This window comes from Paramacrobiotus metropolitanus, unplaced genomic scaffold (assembly GCF_019649055.1).
Source record: "Paramacrobiotus metropolitanus isolate TYO unplaced genomic scaffold, Prichtersi_v1.0 Parri_scaffold0000150, whole genome shotgun sequence".
Classification (NCBI taxonomy): Eukaryota; Metazoa; Tardigrada; class Eutardigrada; order Parachela; family Macrobiotidae; genus Paramacrobiotus; species Paramacrobiotus metropolitanus.
This window is the reverse complement of record NW_026570370.1, coordinates 109,897-129,797: the sequence shown is the minus strand read 5'-3', so window position 1 is coordinate 129,797 and position 19,901 is coordinate 109,897. Positions and strand designations below refer to the sequence as shown.

The 19,901-nt window shown below is 45.2% G+C and overlaps 1 protein-coding gene across 1 annotated transcript; it reads left to right on the top strand.

Annotated features, from left to right (window-relative positions):
- Nucleotides 1–1,622: 1,622 nt before the first annotated feature.
- Nucleotides 1,623–9,500, top strand: LOC129599594 (uncharacterized). The gene is made up of 10 exons (XM_055497877.1): nt 1,623–1,873; nt 3,217–3,614; nt 4,304–4,611; nt 5,982–6,567; nt 6,879–7,646; nt 7,713–7,783; nt 8,168–8,253; nt 8,320–8,529; nt 8,609–8,727; nt 8,797–9,500. The coding sequence occupies exons 2-10, from the start codon at nt 3,425–3,427 to the stop codon at nt 9,321–9,323; spliced, it is 2,865 nt and encodes a 954-aa protein (XP_055353852.1). The 5' UTR covers nt 1,623–1,873; nt 3,217–3,424; the 3' UTR covers nt 9,324–9,500.
- Nucleotides 9,501–19,901: the final 10,401 nt, after the last annotated feature.

Below are 19,901 nucleotides of genomic sequence, written 5' to 3'. Positions count from 1 at the left end.
CATCAGACATTTTTTTGATTTTGTGTTGATTAATTCGAACATTATTTATTAATTTCGTTTTAGTCCTTTGGCTTTATTCTCAGCATTGTCTTTTTTTTACAAAATTATATTACAGTACTACGCTTACAATTACAATTTTATTTTCCTTAAGATCGATTTAATTAAACGCATTTTCGAAGTGCAGCGTATTGGCAGCTATTTGTTTTAAAGGAGAAATACAGTACAGTATGCTGAATTCTTGGTGATTTTGGATTAGGTCTTCCTGTTGGCGTTGAGCCGTGAATTCCGCTTGGGCGCCGTCTCCCTGTTCAGTGGCGTGTATCACCGTCTGTTAGAGAGCGGGTCGAGCGTACGACACTCCGTCAGCCGACAGTTATTCCCCCTGGAGCCCCTCGCCACGCTCCGCCGCCCCCATCAACCCTCCGCGCCGACAACCCTCCGCTCCATCCTCCGGCGTTAACGATGCTACTGTTGTATAACACCGACATTAATGTAAAAGCCTAAAACCCGGCGCTGTCGGATGGAGTTAGCCTGACATTGATCGCGGCTTCATTAGCGACGCTGTATTGTCAACATTTATTCCAATGTCAGATGCAGTTTTTAACAGACACTGTCAAACAGCGAACGTGCCGGCAAAAAGTGCATCGCATTGTGAATAAAGCATTCGTTTTCATTGCGGGCCAGTTTGAAGGCAACAGGGCGGATACAGTTGGGTTGGCCGGAAGTCGGCTACAACCGGCTGCTAACGCTAACTAACGGGCAATACACAAAACTTTCTCGTATAAACATTCTTTCCAGTGCGCGGCGCAAGACAGGGGCAGCTGTAGAAAATGCCGGTTGTTCTTGATAAGGTGCTGTATTCTGACTTTTCTCGATAACCGATCACTTGCGCTGTACATTCTGAACAACTGATCACCCACGTATTCCAGTTTCGTCTGTATATTGAATATGCATGTACAGAAGCATGTATGTACACAGACATATACGTATAAATACTTTTTATGGACAACATATTTGTAAGCATATTTACTATATACATACATAGACGATCTACATTGGGAACGTACACATGTACGTGTTTATTCTTATTTTTAATGTATTTATGCAAATTATTCTAGCTCTGCTAACATGCTCTGGTAGTATGTCTTTTTGTATCATATATCAGACACATAATCATATACAAAAATTATATTTATCATATTCATATTCTTAAATACTGAAGTATATGTTTGCGTATACCTATTGTTGTCATACCTATACTGTTCATATGCGTGTATGTATGTATGCACAGTATATACATCTATAGAAGTATTGGGTGTATATTCATGTGTTGATATAATTATGCGCATAATCTCATGTTTACATCTATATTTAGTGTGTATACAGTTCCGTACACATATGTACATATATCATATATGTACGCAATTTATGCGTATGGGGTGATTAATTTCTCAAAATATATACCGCAGGTGATCGGTTGGTGAGAAAGGTCCAAGTACTGCATAGCTTCGTGATGTGATATCGATCGTGCACGGATCGATCAACTGCAGTTGTGCAGAGAAATGAAGAAACATCACATTTCCTCGGCTCTCATTCTGAGTAAACAGCGCAACTATCCTCCTGCTGCGGCTGACGTCTGACGCATCCAAGAATGCCGTTGCTCCGCGTTCAATCTCGGTTTTTCGGCATACACTGCGCGCTGACTAAATATCACGACATTCTATCCTCAACACTCTGTCATAAGGATTCCTTACATTAGTGCACGTCTTCCGATCCGAAACGTTTTCATCCATTAAATTCCCATTGGACTGTGTGGCATTTTTTGGATATAATTGTATTTATTTCCTTTAACCGCCCTTTTCCACATACACTGGTAAGATGTGTTAGAATTTCGTCATTTATGTGAATCATTATTATAGGCTAACTCGAGTCATATATAGAAAGCAGTTCGTTGAACATAAATTGTTGCTGGAAATTAACGAGAACGTGTAATGCCGTGTTGTTCTAACATTTGACTGGTGGAACTAATTGCGCTGTCATATCAGCGCCGACAGCCCGGCAGACGACAGCTGTCATCATATCCGCTGCGTCGCTCTCCGCTGTGTCCGTCGTTGGGACAATTAGCGGGCTCCATTAAAAACACTTTCAAAAACTTTAAGTTTCTGCGCTCAGATTTTGGGTTAAACTGTTGACGCGCAGTGAAGAAGCGCGTGATGGCGAGCCGGATCGGATCGATAGCGATAGTATCGACAGGGCATTTCCTTCCTCGTTGAGGCTAATATCAGCGTATATATGCCGTTAGCAGTGGACAATGTCTGCACTGGATCAACAGCAATAACAAGTACAATTCCAGGACAGAGAGTTAGTTTGATAGGCTTCAATTAGGTCAACCGCCGGCACTCTTCAACGACGCCTCTGGTCAATAATATCCCTATTCAATCCTTTAGACACTGTAGCGTGTTTAGCCACATCTTGGGAGGAATTAAAACCAGCATGGAGACAGCTTGAGAAAAATAGCCAATTTACCCAACGCCTTAAACTTTTAGCGCCGGATGTGTTATTTAGATTTACGAGCTTCTCACTGGCACTAAATATTTTTCGCGTCAGTTTTGAATACGTGTATTTTTCTATGCGGTGGTTTTCCAAATTACATCAGTCTGCTTTCGAACGACGTATTTGGAATCGGGAATAGTTCTTGTAATTTATTCTGATTTTTTGAATGCAGGTAATATAGAGAAAGTTATTTTTGTGCCGAAAATAAAAAGGAAAAGAAAGGGAATTTTCGAAAACTGTTAAGATAAAATTGGCGTCGCGCTGCTACACCGAGCGGTTGCAACTGCGTCAGGCGCCGCAAGTCAGTGAATTTTCTCCACTTTAAAGTTCAAACTGCCAGCTTAGAGATTTTGGAGAAACAAAAATTATGTTGGACAGGAAAGTGATGTCTTGATTTTCCTCAAGAATTCAGGTTACTCTCATGGAAATCGCGAGATCACTGGTGTGCGTTAGGGGTTATGATTAAGAGCCGTTAGAGAAATAATTTTTAGGTCTATGTGCTTTTAAATAGGTTTAATTAGGTGGTTTAAAAAAAATAAATAGGTTTAATTAGGTGGTTTAAAAAAAATTCCGCTGTTTATTTAACAACGTTAAAAACGTGAGAAATGAGGCTAAGACACGGCAACCGGCATAGCAGTCCTAATTGCCCGCGTTCCTTTACAGCATTCCATTGCCATTCCGCTTGAATTGCCTTCCTCTTTCCCTGCAACTTCACGGCACATTGCACTACCGCTAACAGTCACGTCTATGTAAACGACTGAGTGTGCTACTGTCTTGTGTCAACAACGCGATAAGGCCGCCAAGTTCCGTCGATCGCCGAAAAAAGCAGCCCACATTGTTGGATCGCGCGGTGAAGAGGGGTACGCGTACAATGTTGACACTGCTGATGGATGCCGGCGAGAAGGAGCGCGCCGCCGTCCCGGTCGCCGGCGATAATGAGGCCATGACGCAGTCGCACCTCACCGAGCACTGCTCCGTCTCCGTGTCCGATCTGCAGTTGTGCCTGGGACTGCAGGGCCACGAGGCGCCGCTGCAGCGGATGCCGCACCAGCGCCATCAAGGTCGGTGGCCACGCCCTGTGACCTTCGGTCTATTAACCTAACCAAAATGAAATATTCTAGAATTTTAACTCAAATAAAATAGATATACGCATTTTTAATTGAAATTAATTCTGTAATGGTTGATTCAACCACTGACCTTTAATCATGAAATGCGTTTTAAATTTATCTAAACAGGCGTTTATAATAACCTTAAATAATTTTCTGGTTAATAATAAATTAATTTTAATGAAATCAGCCGTGTGCATTGACATTTATTAACATCAGCACGCTATTTATTTAAAACGACATACATTCGTTAAATAATTTCATTGAATCAATTATATAATTTAGTTCTAAAAGAAGCAGCGGCAAGCCAGGGCGTTCAGTTATGTAGCACGCCTTTACATGTGAAACTGAGCCGTATTTATCTTAAGTAATTCCATTGATTTATTTAAAACTAACTTTAATAAAAGCTGCCCTATTTGATGGCCTTTACGTACCTTTAACGCGCCATTTACACTGAAATTGCGACGCACATTATTTGTTTATTTTAATTTGGCTATTCAGAAATTAATTTGAAAGAGACCAGCAACCCTCGATGACCTTTAGTTACATATAAAATTAGGACGTACGCTTATTAATTGATGTTGTTTATTCCGGTATAGATTAGTTATAATAAAAGCGGCCGCGTTATTAATTTTATTATGTAGACAGCGGAACGAACACCTCCTTCTCCATGTCGGCCGGCAGCCAGCCCCCCTCAGCCTGGTCCTCCCGGACTCCCGGGGAGGCCATGGCCTCCACCAGTCTCCTCAGTTCCGCCGCACCGTGTTTCTGCTCCGGATGTTCGGGCGATTCGCGCTGGCAGTACAGCGATGATGACTACACCTCGCCGTCGGCCGCCCTCGGGCTGCACTACCACCACCCCGGTCTGGCGGACTCCCTGCATCCGGCCGCGCCGGACCGTCCACCCCGGCAGATGTCCGCTTCCATGCCGCCGCCGCAATTCGCCGCGCAGGTGAGTCGGTATTGATCGCGGTGTTTCTGTTTCCGGATGAGATTTCCTCCTAACAATCCTCTTATTGAATGTACACGCACCAGCTGCTGGAGTGCCGGCGGTCAGGATAAGTAAGCTTGATTAGGTGCGTTACGCGGGCTGTGTTTTCCTGTTCGTTTCGTTGACCTGCTGCGTATGCAGGGAGCTGCTTACTTAATCGTTAATGTTATTAGCTGCATTATACGTTTCTTGTAACTTGTAAGCAGCACGACAGCGTCCGCTACAATCTGTTACAATGATTGTTCGCGTGGGTAGCGTTTTTTTCATTACTTATTGAAATGTACACTCCAATGGACAATTTTCTGATATTGGTTTTATTAATCGTGAATAATAGCTGAGCTTTCGTAATCTGTTGACAAGTGATTTCTAAAAATTGTTTTGATTTTCTCTCTTTTCAATTACATTTATATTTTAAAACAATCTTGGAAATTAATATTTTAAAAATTAATTTAAGGCGGGGAAATTTATCAAATTAAATGCCGACGTAGCTAAATACAATATAGAAGCTGCTGAAAATAACGATATATCAGCAGCTAAAAATATTTCATTGAATTTATTTATTTATTGAAGAAAATATAATTAGCAAATCATTTTAAAAATTTGTCGTTCAGTTAAACTTTTTATTTGATTTTGAATCAGCATTATTTCGGCTGACTGAAAACCGGCCCAGAACTGTTTGAATTTCACCGTTAATAATACTATCATAGATCAGCGATAATTATAAGGAAGCGATCAAATTACTATTGTCTGTGCTTTATTATGGTTATTGGAGATAAACCGGATAAATTCCAAACAGTGTGCGCATCGATCGATAAGCGGTCGATGCATGCCGGTAAAATATACAGTACAACCAGAGCAGCAAGGCAAATTCCCGCTAGAACAGATGCCGGGTTCGGCTTAATTAGAATCTGACCCGCCGCACTGCATATCCAGCACCGTCGCAACATAAACAACAGCATTAACGCTGCGGCAACATGATCCGCATGGCTAATTTCGCTGCGCACATCAATCAGGCTGGAACGGGGAAAGTTAGAGAGAAACGGCGCATTTCTATGAGTCAGCCCGCATTCTGTCGCCCGCAGCCGGGATGATTATTTTTAGCCCCGGCTGCAGCGGTGCCGGCTGCGATATCCCAGCTGTATATGTCAGTCGAGCGAGCAACGCGAAAGCAAGTAGAGAGAAAAGCAATTCCTTCATTCTTCGTCAGTCTTGTGATGCTGTCATTCTAAGCAAGCAACTCCAGTAGCTTTTATCCGAACGTGTGCCTCTTTCATAAATCTTTCTTTTTTTAACCGATTTCCGTTTTGATTATATTAATTCTCCTTCTAAAGGTCACGGATTCCGGAGATTCCAAACGCTTACTATATCAATCGGCATTTGTCGGGCATTCACTTCCGGTCGATCGCTCCGCCCCCAGTCAATCGGAATCCCTGGAATTGGACCTCAGTGGGAGCCTACGTTTTTCCCCGTTGACTTCCGCCTCCAACCTCTTCCAGACGTCCAGTACGTCGCCCCTGGAGAGTGGGGAAAGCGGCCGCCCGAGCATGTCCAGTAAATTCAATTATTTCCTGGCGTTCAATGATCTGCAGCACAGCGGCGCGGTGTCGCATATCCAGCCAGATGCGTCGCTGTTGGACAGCGGGACGGTGTGCCCCGAGGAGGCCCCGGACCCCGGTGGGAAGCTGCGGTGCTGGACAGACGTGGCCGAGTCGTATATGGAAACGCCGGTGAGCGCGTCGGTGATCGGCCGCACCGCCGAGTCGGTGATTGCGCCGTTGAATGAAGTTAGAAAGCGGGCGACAACGGCCAAGATGGCGCATTCCGGGAGTCCCGAGTGTCAGGAGACATCTGCCAGTGATGTCAGCGCCACCTCGGGGTATTCTTCGTCGCGCTCGTTGCAAAACGCCAACACACCAGGTACCGGTAATATAATTTAATTTATTTTGTTATTTTCTTTTTTGTTTTTTGTTATGTTATTTGTTTTTAATTTAATATGTACTTTCACATATTTTTTATTTTTTAATTCAATTTATTTGAATATATTTATCTGTTTTTATTTATTTGTTTCTATTTATTACCATTATTTATTTGTTTTTTATTTATTTTGATTCAGTTGGTTTAATTTGTTTATTTTGTTTATTTGTTTTTCATTTATTGATTTTATTTATCTTTATTAATGTTAGTTTAGTATTTTGACTGATAATGTTTATAAGAGCATTTTAATGTAGGTCGACAAGCATTCAGCCAGCAGTCGGGCTTTCCCTCCCCCGCCCAGGGCATCCGTCAAAGCCCATCCCTGCCCCTCAACGTGGGCACCGGCTGCAGCACCGCCGAGACTCTCCAACGCAACTATGAGTTCTCCCAAAAATACCGCCACACTGCCAGCGCAAACGCTCTCCATCCCGACGCCTCCCCAACTCCCACCCCCACCGACAACCGTTCGAAACACTCGGCCCCCAACCTCCCGTTCCTCTCCGCCGCTCCGGCGTCTACCCGGTCCGCCACCCAACCCCCGACCCCGCCCACCAAGATGCCGCGGCCCTTCTCTTGCCCGGAGCGCTTCCTCCCGGGTGGCGGTGACGCCGGGGCCCCGCTTCGCGTCAACACCGTCGACGACTGGGAGTCCCTGCGGGTGCTGCTTCCGACGCCGTTCCAGCGCTTCTTCCGGGCGCCGGAAGCTGCAGTGCAGCGTCTACCTAGCGTCCCGTGGGGCGTGCATTCCGATGAGGAGCGCCTGCGGAGACGGGACTCGGAGGAGGTGTGTCCGACGTGTTTCAAGATGGTGGAGACCGGCGGGATGACACAGTCGGTGTGTGACTGCTCCCCGGTGTTCCCGGCGTCGCCGACGTCTAGTTCGTCGTCCAAGTCGGCGGAGATGGTGGGACCTGGGCAATCAGCACGGATGTCCCTTTTTGATGATCTTATGGAGTTCTCGCAGAAGGATACGCGAAACACGGCGCCCACGCAGATTGTTGTCAATCTCAAGCATAAACAAGGTACAGAAAAATTATTCGTAAACTTTATCGACAAATTTAGTTTAATAATTATTTTATTTTCCATAGAACTCGTGACCGCGGTGAAAGCGGCTGCTGTTGGACTGATCGGATTGGCCGGGTTCCGCGGCATGCAAAAAGTGCGTAAATATGGTGATCTTTGCAGCAAGCAAGGAGTAGCAGTTGATAAGTACTAATTAATAAATGAAAAATTTAAAAGGACAATTATTTTTAGAAAGTAAAAAAATTACTGTACTGACACCTGCACTCGGAGAAAGTTTCAGCTGTGCAGCCACGCGTACGTTGTACGACTGAGTTCACTGCTCACATACACGGCTTGCAACTTGCTGGCTATTGGCTGAACGCACTCGGATTTAAATCCACCTGTCTACAGTACCGTGCTGCTCATACTGTACAAAATTTCTCCAAGTGCAGGGTGTCGTACAGTAATAAAAAAAGAAAGAATTAAATAATAGTTATTGTTGCATGCAGCGCATACAGTGTATAAGGGTGACCATTTTCAGGATAAGACTCCGGAAGCCGGCAAACACCAGCAGGCGGAGAACTTATCCCGGATGATCCTGCATCAGTTCATTATGGCGCTGCAACGGTACGTGGTCTTACTACAGATATAATTAACGACTCAATAAACGCTTTATAAGATAAATCGCGTTAGGTTGCTGGAAGACGGCATCCATCGAGGATACAGTGTCTGGTCGGTGCTCGTTACCGGCTCATCATCCACCGGCAAGAAACGCCGGAATTCCCATAAAACTGGCGCCTCGATGGCGGTGCGCGTTAAAGAACTTGTGAAAGCGATCGAGGGCTCCCCGCTGTTCCAAAATGATCAGCAGTGCTTTGCGCTCTTCGTTACGGAACTACTACGGTACGCATTCTTTTACACATTCAAGATTTCTCTCGCCATTTTGCTTGAATTATTTTTATCGGCATTTTTCCCATTCCAGACTGGGCGAACTGAAAGACTGGTTAAGATGGCGCATCGAGCAGACGGACATCTGCGCACAATTACGCGCGTATTACGCTATGGATGGCTTTGTCTTCTTGGCATCTTCCATAACCAAAGGTCAGCGTCTGCTTCAAAATTTGTAATTAATATTTGTTTATTTATTATTGAGAGAAATGGCTTCTACAGATTTATGGGAAGATTTACTGGACACGCTAAACTGCCTGAAATTCCCGCCGGCTTCCGCCACCCGGAAACCTTCAGAACCGGCATCCCTATCGCTGTCCAGCAGCGTCATCCAGCCGACCATCGGTTCCCCGCGTCAACCGGTCCAAAGCAGTCCGCGCGACATGACCACCAGTTCCTCCGTAAAGCGTCTCGCCGAGAAACTCGGCCTCGTTCACCGTAAAGAAGACGAGCGACGTTTCTCCCTACTCCCCAGCTATCCCACCCAGATGTACGTGCCCAGCCGGCGGAAGAAGACCACTCCTGTCGAGGCCCCGCCCCCTGTCGACTACGCCGCCCAACCGCATCTTTCCATGCATATGAAATCGAGATGGAGTGAGTGGCATCTTAGTCGGTTGGCCGAGAGCACGGATGATGTCCCGGGAGAGCCACCGGAGAGGCGAGGACTTGGGGCGGGGGTGGGCGTGGCCGGCGGGATAGGCCGGACTAAGTCGCCTAGTTTGTTTGATATTCGGACGTTTGTTCAGTGATGCTTGGCGTGTGCTTCCTGTAATGTGATGTGCGTGCTGTTTCGGCTGGATTCCGTTTTATACTGGCATACTCGTTTCATGGCTGATGTACAGTGTCTTCCTTAAATTCTCCGCAGAGCTGTTGAACGTTCTTGAACACAATTCGATAACAATCATCTGTTTAAGTTTACTGCCACGTAATCATAAAAAATACCTTTATTCTCTAGCTCTCGTACAGTAAGCATACTGGCAGCTTATCACGCTGCTGCGGCTCGTCATTAAGGCGTTGCTTTGGCACATCACCACATTTTCGAAATTGGAGAAACCTTGCGACGGGCAAAATCGTTTATCATCCATTAAATAAACCGCCAAATTCTAGAAACCTACCGAAAATTCTTAATAGAACCAAAAATCGTACCAAAAACTGAAACCTCAATCAACTTGGATCTCCACTAAAGGTTTTGCGCAAAACGATTGCAAATGTGTCCATAACCATATGGTCCCTTTAAGGCGCGGAAAACAAGCTGCCAAAGTCGAGTGAAATTAATAATACAGCAAATTATAGTGTGCGCGCCATATGGTCCTTGATTTTCGGACTTCGGCAATGACATGTCCTAACGGTCTCAGCGTCCAGTTGCGCTCTGGCCGAGAGACGGAAGGCTCGTTGCAACAAGAGATGGGGTTGGTTCAAAAGAATAATGGAGGGCCAGCATGGTCAACTGCAAATTGCCCAGGCTATCGTCGTCCAATTCCCGAATGTCCCAATCCGCCGACAGATGCGAATCAATAATTGGTCCGTAACTGCAACAAATCGCTAACTACAAAATCTGTAGTTTCAGTTTACGACGATATGATCACGCGCTCATGCACCCGGTATTCTGTCTGTTAATGAGCCATTCATTTTCATCTGGCATCAGGCAGTACGAATACCTAACCTAACGCCTGCCCAGATTTTCAGTAAAAACGATGACTGAATATTAAATAATGAAAAAAAACTGAATATTAATTAATGAAATTGTTCAAGTTTTTTGGGCTTATAAGTGTAACCAGTACCTAATGTTCAGCTAACGTTAATGTTTAACCAAATGTTATTTCAGATATTTAAGTATAACCAGCAATAGACAGCAACAGCATTTCTATTTTCCACTGGCCACTGTTAAACTTTAAGGTTGTCTTAAGAATCATTCGATAATACTTTTTGCGTAAACGATTTTGAAGCATCGAGTACAACTGTACAAGTGCAGATACTCTGGAGCTAGGACAAACGTTATTGGAGTTGAACTTTGAAGTCTAGTTGCGACAAAAACTTACAAATTCAGCAGCTGGCGCAATACAGTCCACCGTGATCCTGGATACCCCACCGTGCGCACCCATTCGGCGTGGATGGCCCGCCACCAGATTTTAACGGCCGGATCCACCAGCGGACAGCTGGCTTCTAACGCCCGCTTTAGCTCTTGCAGACACCGCAGTTTCTCCGGTTTACCATGGACATTCGTAAAGGTCACAGAGGGAATGGTGACCATAAAGTTAAAGGCGGCTGATGCCGGCCGAAATCCGGGCATCGGATCCCAGAAAGGCGGACCGGTATACTGCGCAAAATCGATACTATAGTTGCGAAAGACCAGTCGCTGGCATACGTCGATAAAATCCAGTGCGTTGAATATCATGCAGCTCAGGTTGCGATCGTCGGGATTGTAGTCGTCCCCAGGATAGAAGCGAGCAGCGGGCTCGCGTGTATTCTTCAGGACCATGACAGGCAGTATTATCCCCTTAAGGCTGAGGAGGTTTTTAACCAACATCCCCGTGGAAAGTAGTCGGAAATCCGCACATCGGTGGTAAACATTGCATAGAACCAACGCGTACGTGCTTTTATGCACGGATCGGTGCAGTAGTCGTCCGACGCGGTATCCTTCCGTTTCGTTGCGACATGTCCATTCAGCGGTGAGATTCGCGTAGTCGATGATAACGCACTTGGCGGTGGATGGATCCGGCAGTAGCCGATTCCACAGTGCACACACTCTGCAATTGCCGATAAAAATATAACTGGGTACTGGGAAATATTGTTAATAACCAATGAAAAATGATCGTACGAGTGTATCATAATTTCATACCTTACCGCATTCGTGTAAACCACATAATATAAGTTTTCACGATGTTAGTACTTAGTACTGTCTCTGCATGGTGAGCTCACCTTTTGGCAGTAACTTGCGAATGGATATCCAGCGAATGTAGCGCCTCGGAAAGGACTTCTGGTGCCATTTGACTGAACACTCGGTCTAGCACTGTAAGCAAAAAAAAAACTGGAATTTGTTTCAACCGGATGTTGCGCGCACAAACCCTTTCACGTTAGCATTAACACACCTAGCGGCTCGGAAATGTAACAATATATAGAAAAAAGTGTTTATGCGTTAGGAAAAACAGTTTCCGCGCATGTGCACCTGCTGGGTACAATATGCCGGCGCACTTTCTTTAAATGCAAAGTACGGATGCGAAGCAGCCTTCATGGCATACGTACCTTCGTGCATACCGCAACCATGCTTATGAACCACAAGCTGCATGACAGCTGTGCTAATCATTGCGCTGCGTCGCTCATTTCTGATTCGTGATTCTACCGTAGTTATCGAAATACAACCTCTCTCGTAACTGACGCCCATGGACTCCAATTCAAAGCACGGCAACAATAAAATTCAAATGCCTATGCTCGGGCCTACGGGAATATTGCCGCAAAAAGCTTACTTTAAATTCAGATGCCTGAACGGATGTACAAAACTCGCAAAAAATTCTGTAACAACCGTGACATCTGTACAGTTCCTGTTTCTCAAGAAATTTTGCCGGTTAAAGTGCTCAGCTACGACATTCGCCTATTTGAAATTTATTAGCCAATGACAGAAAAGTCAGTTCGAAAAACAGAAGCATCGCTCGTAGTACAAGCCCAGGCCCGTAAACAGGACCCAGGGCTTGTAATTCGATAATTACAGTATTCGTACGAGCAGCAGTACGAATAAAGAACTGCAGATTCAAAGCAATGAGAAGCCCTAGCTTTCGTGCAGGAATTCAGTGACGATGCGCCACTTACCGGTTGTCGCGGATGTCAAAACATTCTCCGGCCGGCCGCAGTAAGCCAGCAGGTACTTCTCGATGCCGATAGTAATTTTCTTCTGCGTATTTTTCACCCAACAAAAGTCATCGTTGCAAGGCTCATATGATCCAGGATGGAGGCAGTGAATATTCCAGATGATGAACCGAATGGCATCCGCTTCAATGCCCACAAACAGCGAGTCAGGCCAACGCCACGAATCCAATCGTACTCCACCGCGAAACATCATGTCCAGCATGTGATTAATCCGGTACTCGTCGATCACGGCGTACCGCACAGATTCCACCGGTACAACGATTTTCTTGATATAATCCAGAATATTTCTTTCGTGACGGTGTCCGAGATATTGAACCACTTGCCAGTGGTGGACAACGTGGAAGGTCTCCGCCTCGTCAGAATCAACAGCGACACACGTGAGATACATGTTTACCTGGCTGCAGTTCTGCACCAGTCTGGCCGGACGGAAAATATACGGTCCTGTTTCCGTATTGCGTAGAGCGACATGAATATTCAGTGGTCTACTTTCCTTGAGGTTCTCTCGGGAAAAATGCTCCCGCGGCAAAACTCGGATGATATCGTAATTTGGCGGGCGCGCGAAGCGCGCCCGCCAATTTACGATATCACCCGCGGGACCTTTATTTGTACATAAAAAATATTTCCGAGTGAGGAAAACACAAAAAAACAACAAAAAAAAATTTTGTTAGAAAATTAATTTTCATGTGTCATGCATAGCCTCATCATAGCTTTTACGCATTTGCAGTGCCAGTTTGTGGTGGAACCACGTAACTTTCGTTCGGAGGGTAATGCTTACGTCAAGTGGGCGTGGGCTATGTACGCATTAGCGGCTACTTTTAAAGATGCCCGCCATGTTTGACCTTATTATCATCGTACTGATTCTTTGTTTTTCTACTTAATCGCAGTTCGCGTTTGTATTCAGTTAAAAAGGGTATTGTTAAGAGTTTTAAAAATGTCGTTCATTTTGGACTTCGCTTACTCAGTATCCCCCCAGCCTCGCTCGTGGATGACATTATCCACCAGTTTACCACTGAAAGGTCCCTTGGTGCTAGGTCCCTGAAAGGTTAGGTTTCTTAGGTTTCTTAGGTTTCTTAGGTTTCTTAGGTTTCTTAGGTTTCTTAGGTTTCTTAGGTTTCTTAGGTTTCTTAGGTTCCTTAGGTTTCTTAGGTTTCTTAGGTTTCTTAGGTTTCTTAGTTTTCTTAGGTTTCTTAGGTTTCTTAGGTTCTATTAAATTTTTTAGGCTTTTGTTGGTCGTAAGAGGAAGTACGCACGCGGAAATCCGACGCTAGGGATGAAGCTTCCTAATCGGGATGGTGGGAAGTCGAATAAGAAGGTTCAACTTCTGGTTTTCTGCGAAGAAGGATCAAACAGAGTTGTTATTTATCACATCATTCACGCGAATGCGGATACCATCCGGCCCATTTTTCAGCGTCATATGGCTGAAGGAAGTATTGCCCATACTGACAGTGCGGCGGTTTATGGACTGATTCCGAAGTGGGAAATTATCGCCATTTATGCGTAAATCACTCCATCGGGGAGTTCGGCCGCGTCGATCCAGATGGGACTGTGGTTTCTTCAAACCGTGTCGAAGGCGTTATATCCCAACTGCGACGGCAGGTGCGCAAGCACAACGGGTTTACGTACAATCGGTTTTGGTTATGCCTCGAGGAGTTTATTTACCACAGAAATAACTCCGGCTCCGCTCCCCAGTGTCATCTGCCGACTATGATGTCTCATATCGGGCAGTACGGTATACGGGACATAGAAGAACAACCCCATCATAGTGTGTACTATGACTATCTGTGTGAATGGATGAAGTATTGCAGTAATCCCGCCCATGAAACTGAGGAACAGTGCGACTGCGAGTTAGATGAAGAAGGCAACGAAGTGCAAGACGAAGACTCTGACGCCAGCGAAGAAATGTGAAATCATATGGTGAAAAACTGCTACTATATGATGACAAATTGTTGTTACGCCATTTTACGTCGCCGAATGCTAGTTTTGAATCCTGTTTTGTTATAGTTTTACTCTTTTACTGTTTAGCCTATGTTATAACACAGTAAGTACGTAGTATTGGTGAGTTGCGCCATATTTTCTGTTTTCGTCTGTAACTCTGGAAGTTTTGAGTTTCCTCAGTCGGGACCAACATTTTTAGATTCAGGAAGAAAAGTTACATATAAAACACATAAAAGTAGGTCAGTAGGTCGCGCCCGGTATAATAATAGTAGGTCCACATTAAAGCATCAAAAATAAAATTTTGGGTTCCACTTCAATTTTTCAGATGTTCAGTTTCTTTCTTGCCACGGAAGCGTACTCGACTTACGATTGGACGATAAATTTTTCGCTGAGTCATGGACAGATTTTTACGCGTTTCTCCGTTACCCGACGCGCAATGGTTACCCAGATGCAATTGACCTGGCCCATTGAACATCTGCATACGGTAAGCACATACGGAATGACAAAAAACCTGCACCTGCAGGTTGTTGAGAGGAATGATTTTTATTTAACACCTGCACGTGCAGGTTTTGTGGAAACGGTAACTAAATTGCATGCATTTGGAAGTTGTTCAGTTCATTTATTACAGTGCCAAGTGGTTCGTAGTCCGTGCAAAGCGAAGCAATACCATGTGACCAAGTCATATTAATTTTATTCGAAAAAGCAGTCTCGAGAAAAGGAATAGTTGTCCGTTAACAAAATACATTTGGTCCTTCACGATGACGTTATTCGAAGTAACAATTAATGAGCCTGTCCATTAACAAATTTTGGTCCATCACAAACGACGACTGAGAATCATCAATAATACAATAAGAACGAAAACAAACATTAACACCGCTCGTACTGTTCCAGCAATGACTTCAAACTGCCGACCCAATATTAACTTTCAGTAGTACGGCAACTTGATTCTTCAGTTCGCTGATCTACTTTTCGAGCTTTCCAATTTTTTTCTCATGTTCGGCAGTTCGTTTCTCTTGTTCGCGGACTTGCGTCTCCAGCTTTCGGATCGTTTTGTCCTGTTCAGCTTTAGTCGCCTTCAACGCGTTCACGTCAGCCATCGCGTTTTTGAAGTTATTCCTCACTTGTTCTTGAACGAGCTTGGAACGTTCTTGAACGTTTTTCTTCAACGCATCGAACTGAAATCGAAGATACGTTACTAACAACAGTCAGCACGTAACGTTAACGTTACCGTCTTAAAACCAAAACAGCCAATAAAGAAAACAGCCAAAAACATGCATATGCAGTAAGTATCAGAGTTACCTGCATATGCAGGTAACTGTTGAAAAAACTGGATGGCTGGATGGCGCTGCTGGACAGTGATAGGGATTCCGGTTCTGAAGGTTTCCGAGCGGAGGAACCCGGCGGGAATTTTAGACAGTTTAACGTATCCAGTAAATCTTCCCATAAATCTGTAAAAGGCCACTTCCTGTGAGTAAATGAAATGTTTTTATAATAATATGATATTAAAATGAAATTTATATGGTTATTTTGAAATAGGCTAGTTGGTCCGCGGTCCAATAACTGTACAATAAAATAAGCTGGTCTACCACTTAATGAGCGGCAAACGCCCTCGTGCTGATGAGAAAGTGTTGAGCTGCGGAGTTACAGTGTTTTAATACCAACGTTCAGATTGTCGAGTGATCTTTTCGTTTCAGTCTTAGTATCAAAAACCGTCATTTGCGAGCGCAGCATTTCCTACAAATCCATGGAAGCGTTGTACCGGCATCGTCACTAACTGAACTGTAAGAATCATGAACCGCACGTACGGTTATGTCTGCTGAAGCTGTTGCCGATATGTAGAGCCAAATTTCCGGCGCGTTGACCGGCAAAGTAAATAGGCACTTTTAGATCTCATGACACGGGTTCCAGACCCCATGATTCTTTGGGTAGTAGTTGGTATTTAATGAGTATTATCGAAATATAAAATTTGCACCGATCGCCAAGAGCACGCGCTCCATAGCAGAGTATACACAACCCACAGCAGAGCCAGAACCACAAAACCGCGAAATGCACTGCCCTTTCCTACGAGATGCCCGTATAATGCTGTAATAATGATCACCCTCGATTTCAAGTGCAATAATGATTACTGCTTACCTGTTGCTGATGTTGGTGGCCAATTCAAATATCCCATTATTCCCTGAATTTATTCCGAGCCTTCCACCAGCGGAGTCTGTGTTACTGGTGATGTTGGTAGCCAATTCAAATATCCCATTATCCCCTTCCATTATTCCGAGCCTTCCACTAGCGGAGCCTGTGTTATTAGTGATGTTGGTAGCCAATTCAAATATCCCATTATTCCCTTCCATTATTCCGAACCTGCCACCAGCGGACCCTGTGGCTTAATTAGCTTAACAAAGGGAAATGAGAGATATGATGATGATATTCTATCAACATGGTTTTTATTTGTGATCTGTGTGGGAAATCTCTTGTGACAAACCATGGCTTGAAGTCACACAGGGATTCTGGAGTCTGTCGAACTGCTAGGGCGAAAACTCTACAGGCGCCAGTGCCAGCAGGTGCGTCTACTGCTGCAGTTCCCACACAAACCCTTGAGGAGCGAATTTTCGCGGGACGGAGGCAGCATGCCATTCTTCGACGTATCCCAGTAGGAGCCAGACGGGCATGCGCTGAAGCGTACACGAAGATTGTGGAAGATGTATGCGCACGGAACGATGAAGACTCCTGGTCGAAGTTGCTTTTGTTTGCTTTTGACAATCTCCACGCTCCTCCTGGGAAATCTGGCAGAGGCCCGTCCCTGGCAAGCGCTGTCAAAGCCAATTTGGCTGGCAAACCACTGGATGCACAGAAAGCTGCTCGTAAGTCACGAAAAAAACGATCATCCGACGAAGCTCTCCGAAAAGCCGTTGACACGAAGCTTCAGGATGGAGACATTAGTGGAGCCGTCAAGATACTCACCTCCGAAGACACCATTGCTGATCTTTCGGAGGAAGTTATAAGGGCGCTTAAGGAAAAACATCCAGATCCACCAGCGGATCTGGATACAACGGTCTGTGATGTTCCCCACGTAACACACGATGTTTCTGTTGACGACATTCTGTGTGCTGTTAAGTCTTTCCCTGCAGGCTCTTCAGCTGGCCCTGACGGTCTACGGCCGCAGCATATCAAAGACATGTTGAGTGTGCCAGGGGAAACAAGTTCGCACCTCTCATCCGCGTTGGCAAAACTGGCTAAAGTGGTTCTTGCGGGAAAAATGCCAGCAGCTACCAGAAAGGTATTTTTTGGAGCAATATTAACCCCCCTTAAGAAAAAATCCGGTGGAATTCGCCCAATCGCATGTGGATGTACCTTAAGACGCTTGTTCAGTAAGCTGATCGGACAACGTGTCCAGGACCAGATGGGTGAGCTGTTCCGTCCTGTTCAGCTTGGCTACGGAACGCGTGGTGGTGCTGAAGTAGCAGTGCATTCTGCACGAAAATTCCTGGAAAAAGAAGCCGACGGTGTTCAAGTGCTTCAAAAGATAGATTTCGCCAACGCATTCAACACCGTGCGAAGAGATGTCATGTTGAAGAAAACGGCTGAAGTGATCCCCCAGTATTACGCCTTTTTGCATGCAGCATACGGTGGCTCATCTTTTTTGTTTTGTGGTGAAAATATTATTTTATCAGCCAACGGTATCCAGCAAGGAGATCCGTTGGGACCGTTATTGTTTTGCCTGTGTACAGATGAGCTTTCAAAAGGAATGCGGTCCCCATTTAACGTTTGGTATTTGGACGATGCAACGATGGGAGGATCTGCGATCTGTGTGTTATCAGACTTTAGGACCGTAGTTAACTGCGCGTTGGAAATTGGACTGCAAATCAACCCGAACAAGTGCGAATTGTTCATGACCGGTGGAACGCTGGCAGAACAGGAGGAAATTTTTCAGATGTTCAGCGAGGTAGCGCCCGGAATCCAGTGGGTGACGGAAGACAAGCTGGAACTATTGGGCGCCCCGCTGACTGACTGGGCAATTGGGCGAGTGCTGGATGGCAAGATCGGTCAGATCCAACGACTGACCGATCTTCTTGGTGTGTTACCAGCTCATCAGTCTTTGTACTTACTTAAGAATAGTCTGTCGCTGCCCAGGTTGTTGTTCACACTTAGGTGTTCGCCGTGTTGGAAATGCCCGGAAAAGCTTCATGAATTCGACAACGCCATAAAGAAAAAAGCGGAGGAGGTTACTAACGTCCAAATGTTGGAAATTACCTGGAAGCAAGCCTCACTGCCTGACCGGTTGGGCGGACTAGGACTCCCACGAGCAGAGGAAATCTCCATGCCTGCCTACTTATCGTCGCGTTATGCCACAAAAGCACTTGTAACCGCTATCGTGCCTGGAGATGCTGAAGGTGATATTGAACTGTGCCTGGACAAGTTCTGTGAGAAATATGCTGAAACGCCCCCACCCGAACAACAGCGTCGCTATCAGTCTGCGTGGACGGCAATTGTGTACGCCAAGGAGCATCGGTCTTTATTGGAGAGTGCCGACGTTATCGATAAAGCACGCTTGTTGGCAATCTCCATGAAAGAGTCAGCTGCTTGGTTGTCAGCTTTGCCTGTAGCCAGCCTAGGAAACTTGTTGGATGATGCGGCAGTGAGAATCGCAGTGGCGTTACGCTTGGGTGCCATTATCTGCAGTGAGCACAGATGTATTTGTGGAAATATGGTTGATCAATTTGGCCGCCACGGTCTGTCGTGTAAGAGAAGTAAGGGAAGAATTCCGCGGCATGAGCATTTGAATGATGTCGTTCAGAGAGCTCTCGGATCAGCGAAGATAACTTCCATTCGTGAACCTTCAGGGTTGGAAAGAAATGGCAAGCGTCCGGATGGATTAACACACTATCCCTGGAAAAACGGCAAAGCGTTGGTGTGGGACGTTACTGTGGCCGACACGTTTGCAATGACTTATATTGGTCAGACATCCGATCATGCTGGTGCTGCAGCAGAAGCGGCCGAACACCGGAAATGCGGCAAGTATGCTGACTTTCTTGATCAGTACAATTTCCAGCCGGTCGCGTTAGAAACAATGGGCAGCTGCGGACCCCTCACCATGGATTTTATTAACGATCTGGCCAGACGCATAAGGGAGCAGACTGGAGAAACGCGTGCTAAGCATTTTCTGTTGCAACGGTTGAGCATTGAAATTCAGCGTGGTAATGCTGCTTGTGTACTAGGAACGGTCGAGAAGCAGCATCAGCTCGATGGTTTGTTTTTGATCTGCTAGTTTCCTAGTGTTTGGTTTTGAGCCGGTTTGTGTTACTGTTCCTTTACTGCGTCGTTTTGTCCATTTCTACCCTCATATCAAAATGTGTTTGGAATAATAATATACTAAATGAATTCGATCAATATCTTCTTCGACATTGAAGGAAATGTGTTAATACGACAAGAATTTTTGATGTGGTTGGTAAAACTACCATAATTTATCACATTAATCCGTGACCTTTTTAAACTTGCTAATAAAATGCTGTAATTCAACACATCGATCCGTTCTTCAG

What these genes read in the sequence shown, in the direction of transcription:
- LOC129599594 (XM_055497877.1), top strand. Translation starts at nt 3,425, where the DNA reads ATGTTGACACTGCTGATGGATGCCGGCGAGAAGGAGCGCGCCGCCGTC. An exon ending in GCAAAACGCCAACACACCAG is followed by an intron (nt 6,568 to 6,878) that starts GTACCGGTAATA and finishes ATTTTAATGTAG; the next exon opens with GTCGACAAGCATTCAGCCAG. An exon ending in TTCATTATGGCGCTGCAACG is followed by an intron (nt 8,254 to 8,319) that starts GTACGTGGTCTT and finishes AAATCGCGTTAG; the next exon opens with GTTGCTGGAAGACGGCATCC.